At 38.9% G+C, this 5904-nt stretch overlaps 1 protein-coding gene across 1 annotated transcript in view; it reads right to left on the bottom strand.

Moving 5' to 3' along the window:
* Positions 1-231: 231 nt before the first annotated feature.
* Positions 232-5904, bottom strand: part of LOC106338678 — a 9736-nt gene continuing 4063 nt past the window's right edge. Inside the window, exons 2-10 of the mRNA XM_013777600.1 lie at positions 3008-3198; positions 2839-2929; positions 2739-2745; positions 2485-2554; positions 2340-2405; positions 2201-2261; positions 579-775; positions 379-495; positions 232-300 (exon numbers count right to left, since the gene is read on the bottom strand). Coding sequence (XP_013633054.1) covers positions 232-300; positions 379-495; positions 579-775; positions 2201-2261; positions 2340-2405; positions 2485-2554; positions 2739-2745; positions 2839-2929; positions 3008-3198 — 869 coding nt within the window. The remainder of the gene's footprint in view (positions 301-378; positions 496-578; positions 776-2200; positions 2262-2339; positions 2406-2484; positions 2555-2738; positions 2746-2838; positions 2930-3007; positions 3199-5904) is intronic.

Genomic DNA, 5904 nt, shown 5'->3' with positions numbered 1-5904 from the left:
AGTGCAGTTACGCACAATTAAATGGTGGTTTGGTGTGCATTAATAATCCTAGTCTGTTTCCTAACTACAAACTAAAAGTTATTTGCTCAGAAACATTAAACGGTTACACAATCCTAGTTTGTTTTCAAGTATTCTCAACTACTAAGTGACACGGTTACACAATCCTAGTTTCTTTTCTAACTACAAACTAAATTCCATTTGAATTCTAACTGGTAAGTTCAAACACTAACCTTAGTTAGAAACCGGTAAGTTTCTTTTCTCGAGTTCAGCCACCCGCATAAGCAGCATCCTCACCTGGCCCTGAAAAGAAAGCAGATTAACAAATGAATATCTTAGAAAGATGATTAATAAGAGAGTGAACCATCAGACAGAACTCACCTTAAGTGCCTCGCACTCTCGCAGAAGCTTCTCCTGCTCGTGAAAACGTTCTTTGAGTCTCTCAACCTCTTGTTGCATTCCCATAACCCATGGTTGCCTGAAATGCATCCCGTCATTCTACGAAAACAGAACAGAATTTATCAAACAACAAATAAATATGGAAGGACGAGATCGATAAATATAGATAGAAGAATTCAAACCTCATAGTCTTTGCATATGAAGTATCTTTTCCCAGGGAGGTAGTCATATGTATCCTCTTCATCGACGACCTCCTTCGTGATAGATCCACAGGGGCACATCTTGGGAATCCCCTGTTGCGCATTTGCAACGAAATGAAGCATGTTGTAGTATGCTTTGTGTGCTTTCATATCTCGTAATTCTTCCTCTATTTCAGAACCTACAAGAACAAAAACATATAAGCGGATCAAAATCCTTTAATCGTGATGAAACCAACAAAGAAGCGAGTAGAAAAGAAAAAAAAGTAAGACCAGAAGAAAACCCTAATTCGATTTTAATCCCCAATTTGATTTTAAACCCAAAATCTATTTGATCCCCACAATCGAATCCATAAACAAAGAAGCGAGTAGAAAAGAAGAAAAAAGTAAGACCAGACGAAAACCCTAATTCGATTTTAATCCCCAATTCAATTTTAAACCCAAAATCTATTTGATCCCCACAATCGAATCCATAAACACTGATGAATCAACATGCATCAACTCCAAATGCAAAAATAAAGAACTAAAATGGTCTGATTTACCTTGAACAAAGCGGATCGCAGAATCGCCTTTTGTTTCGCCGGGAGAGGTGAAAAAGTTTTTTTTTCTGCTCGAGTCGCGAAAATGACCGAGTTTTTTTCCCCTAACAAAACACATCTCTTTCCCAATCCAATCAGACGTTGCCAGCGCATCAAGGATCAACCGAAAATAAATCCTTCATTAAGGATTCAACCTTAGCGTAACGTCAAGTTTAATTATTATTTTATTCTTAATGCATAAGGATTAGCGCTAAGAATTAGCTAATATCCTGCGTTGCACCTGGTCTTAGAACCCTTCTTTTTTCTCTTTCATAACTTTTTATTATTTTACTTTATTTTATTTTGGAAACTTATGTTAAAAACCTAGTGTTAAAAGATGCTCTTAGGAAGTAAATAATACGTGTGTCAATCGACCGGAGAATTCGTGCATGTAAGTAACCACACGGCTAGCGAGGCGGCCTTTCATCCCCAAGAACCGTATGTGGGATCGAATCTTAAAATTGTGGGGGCTATAAATAATTTAGTAAAGGTTAATATAATTTTTTAATAAAAATTTAAGAGCTTTTATGTATGTCAATTTTTCTTAATGTTTTGAGGGGCTATTGGCCAATACTCGGCTCTGGTAGAACTAGGGGTCTAGGGCATCTTGTTATATATTAATGTGTCCGGTTATGTCGCCTACGTTTTTATAAAGAGTTAAAAAGTTATGATTCTTTTAAACAACCAGAACCATATCTGCATGCAATCATGCATGCACCATCGTAACACATATTTCTCTGTTACATGTACATCTTATATGGTCCTCTGGTTTCGTCATTTTCTAAATCTATGTGTTTATATTTGATCAAACTCTTGAAAGAAGTGAGACAGATACTTAGATTTATATATAATAGCATCTGTCAATAAACATTATTGTGATTCATGTAAATAATCAACAATAAAATCATTACTAACACCTATTAATGAATCACTTGGAGAGGCAACTACTTATAGGATATGACATTTAGAGACGAGGATAGCAAGAGCGGCCTTTCTTCTTCAAGAAATCTGGGATCTCTATGGAACTACCTTCAGTGAATGATGAAGAAGAACGTCTTGTTACTCCCATTGATGCATCCACTTGCGTCCCCTGCGTTTTCATATAAAAGAGATTTGTAAGAATCAAGAGTATATTGTGTATTGTTAAGGGAGACAAAGTGCAGAAGACCTGAAGTGGCTTCCTTTCTCCTTCTTCTTGGCGTTTGAAGCCGGTTGCTATTAGGGTAATACTTACCTGACAAGAAAAAAATGTTTACAAAAAGATTCTGGGAGCTCATATGTGAGAAGAAGATCAAAGAAAGAAGATGACTTACTTGACCACTAAAGGATGGATCTACCACAGTGCCGAATATGATGATGATGATGATGGTGATAACCAGAACACTGCATCAAAATAGTTCTAAGTTTACGCTTATGTTTGATGCATCAAAATGCATATATAGCAGAAGTTACATGGCGGATCATATAGTAATTTTCAGTATACCAAACATTATCAGACTGGTTCCATTTTAATGGTAATCTGTAACAATATGCATCTAGCGTGACCTATACTACATCACAGGGCTACCTTCTTTCTACCCAGATATGCATACTGTTACTACTTGACCGTTCAGAAAACAGCGCCTATCTACAGAAAGTCCCAAATCTGAAGAACACTCTACTCTTACCTGTAGCTGTTCCTACTCCCATTAATGAAGAACCTGCATTTGCCATTATAGCCCTCACATCAGCAAAATCCACATTAACCAATCCAAGAATCTGCAAACGCAAGGATAAAAAAAACACAGCTATAGACAAAGATTACCATTGAAGACAAACACATGAACAAAGCCATACCGTGATGTTATCAGAGATTCCACGGTACCCCTTGACGAAGCATATCATCTGCCAGATTGAATGCTTCTGGAACAGGAGTCGAAATAGAGAGACAGCTGTGAGTAACATGTCGTTTGGAATAACAATGAGAGTATCCACGTTATCCCTGAGTGCTGCAATCCCTTCCTGAGCCTGACCGTTCTTCTCCGTCCCTCAAATGAGACAATATACCCATCTCTTTTGCAACACCTGCTTTTATAGGAGCCCTCCCGTGCCGGTTCCACCACCCAATCTTTGACTAACTCAAGAAAGGTCTAGACTTTATTATTCATAAAGACATGTTGATTAGAAAGAAGAAGAAGTCAACAGAATACAAAAGTGGCATCACTCATTCCACAGTTGTTTGTTTATAGTCAAAAACACAGTTTTTGCATTTGGGTTTAGTGTAAAACCAGATTCTGATATACATAAATACATACTTGTATGAACTATCAACCAGTAAACAATGCTTTCAGATTCAGTTACAATGCTTGACATTACCATTGTAGAAGAGGAAGAGAACCTTGGAGTAGCAGCAGACCAACATATGATTCGGTATTTTCTGGGCACACAAATTATCATTTGGTTTTGCTCCAATGAGAAACAGTTCTGGTGGAGGGCCTCCGGCCCAATGAGAATATTGAGTTAATATTTTTAGTTAAGATTGTAGACGCCTATAAACCGGAATGACATAAACGATAAAATAACAGCGATGTTAAGAAAAATAGATGAATGTAAGAACGAATACAAGAACGATAAGAAATCGTATTCGCAAACAGACATGGAGTCGAGATATGATATCTTTCCTTAACTCAAAATATTCACTCCGTTAGTGAGACGAGACTGTACGAATATAGAGTCCCATGATACAACCATGGTAGACAAATAACGGCTCACTCGTGATCGCTCTATCGAACTTTAAACTCTAAGTAACACTCTCTAGACTTACGTTGAGGGATTTGGTGATTTTTTGTTGCGTAAAAACTTAAAGAGAAATGAAGGAGGCGACGAGTTTATAAAGAGGAGAAGACGAGCCACTTTCCGTAACTGATGCAGCACGTGCGCACGTTGGCAGAAATCTCGCGAGGATCTCGGAGGCGAGGCGTTACGAAACTTCCTCCGCAAGATCTTGTCTCATTTAAACTTATCGTCAAGAAGAGAGACAGCATGTTATTTTTAAATGAACTACGTGTTGTTTAAAATAAAATGCATGTCGTTTTTTCCGGAATTAAATGGCAAAACATTAAGCTTAACTTGGTTAAAAAATAATATTCTTATTCGATCGGAGGCCCTCCACCAAGACCCAAGCCCAAATCTAAGTCCAAGTCCAAGTCCAAGTCCACGCCGAGCCGGACGGCGGCGGCACGCGCGTGGAAAGCCTTCCTCTTTCTCCAAGCTGTTTAACACATGATATCAAGTGACCATATATAAATAGTTGTCTTCCTCTTGTTCCCACCGATGTGGGACAAGTCCCTTTGTGTTCATTATTAATGTTTGTTTTGGCTGTTAAACACACAAGCCCAAGTCATTTGTTTTCACAATTTTCATTAAAGGCTAATAGCTATTAATGGATTCAACAACAGAGTCGCCGAGGGGCAGGAGAAGAGAAATTAAGGTTTTATCAGAATATATATGGGTCTAATACTCCTCTTAAAGCCCATTTATATTTCGGGCTTTATTAGACGTTAATAAAATGACACCAACCCGTACATAACACACAGACAGAAGTAACATTGCAGAACACACATTTTTTTTTTTTACACACATTTTTGAAGACTTTTTGCATCGCTTATAGTATGTAATTTATGTCTGGCGTAAAATCAATCTTCTTGTAAAAACTACAGATTGTTGTGAAAGAATGGGGAAACTGTGTGTTTTATTTCTGAATAATAAGTTCCCTTTATATAGGGGATACAAAGAACAGATAAATGGAAAATGTACAAAACCTAATCCAAAAGGAAATAGGAAAACTAAAGATAACAAGAAAAGGAAAACGTCATAATCCTAAGTCGGTCTAAACCGACCGACTCTCTCTCCTCTTGGTCGCGGCCGCGGCTGGGCATAGACGTGGCTGATGGGCCTTCTCTTCTGGTCTTGGTTAATAGCAATCCACTTCATGATTTATAACACTCCCCCTTGGATGCTATAACCATATGGGTTTGTATCATGCACGACGTTGCCTCATTAAAACCTCTCTAGGAAAACCAAAAACCCAAGGTGGGAAAAATGGAAACCGTAGACAGGAAAAAGAGTACAACACATGATACTCCCCCTGATGAAGGCATCACTGAAGATCCTTCAGCTGGCGCATTCCTATCTGATGAACCAGCTTCTTGAACGTTGAGGTTGGCAGAGACTTGATGAAAAGATCGGCTGAATTGTCACTGGACCGAACTTGAACCACTTTCACTCTCTTTATGGATATGGCCGGTCATGTTCCTCAACCACACAAGCTCTCGGCTTGCTTCAAACATGGCTATGATCTCGGCATGATTAGAGGATGTGGCCACTAAGGATTGTTTTGTGGACCGCCAACATACTGCAGCTCCACTGTGCATAAACACGTATCATGGCAGAGATCTAGCATTGTGTGGGTCAGATAAGTACCCAGCATCTGCATATCCAACCAAGCTCTTTCCCGGCTGGTCGGTATAGAACAATCCAAGGTCGGTTGTTCCTTGCAGATATCTGAACAGATGTTTTTTTCCGTTCCAGTGCCTAAGTGTCGGACATGAACTAAATCTAGACAGTAAACTCACGGCAAAACTAATGTCCGGTCTTGTATGGCTAGCCAAATACATTAAGGCTCCAATGTCACTTAGGTAAGGCATTTCCGGTCCGAGCATCTCCTTGTCCGGCTTCTTTGGTCCGAATGGGTC

The sequence above is a fragment of the Brassica oleracea genome, chromosome C4 (genome assembly GCF_000695525.1).
Source record: "Brassica oleracea var. oleracea cultivar TO1000 chromosome C4, BOL, whole genome shotgun sequence".
In the NCBI taxonomy this organism is placed as follows: domain Eukaryota; kingdom Viridiplantae; phylum Streptophyta; class Magnoliopsida; order Brassicales; family Brassicaceae; genus Brassica; species Brassica oleracea.
Note: the sequence above shows the minus strand (reverse complement) of the source record. Positions and strands in the feature narration are given on the sequence as shown.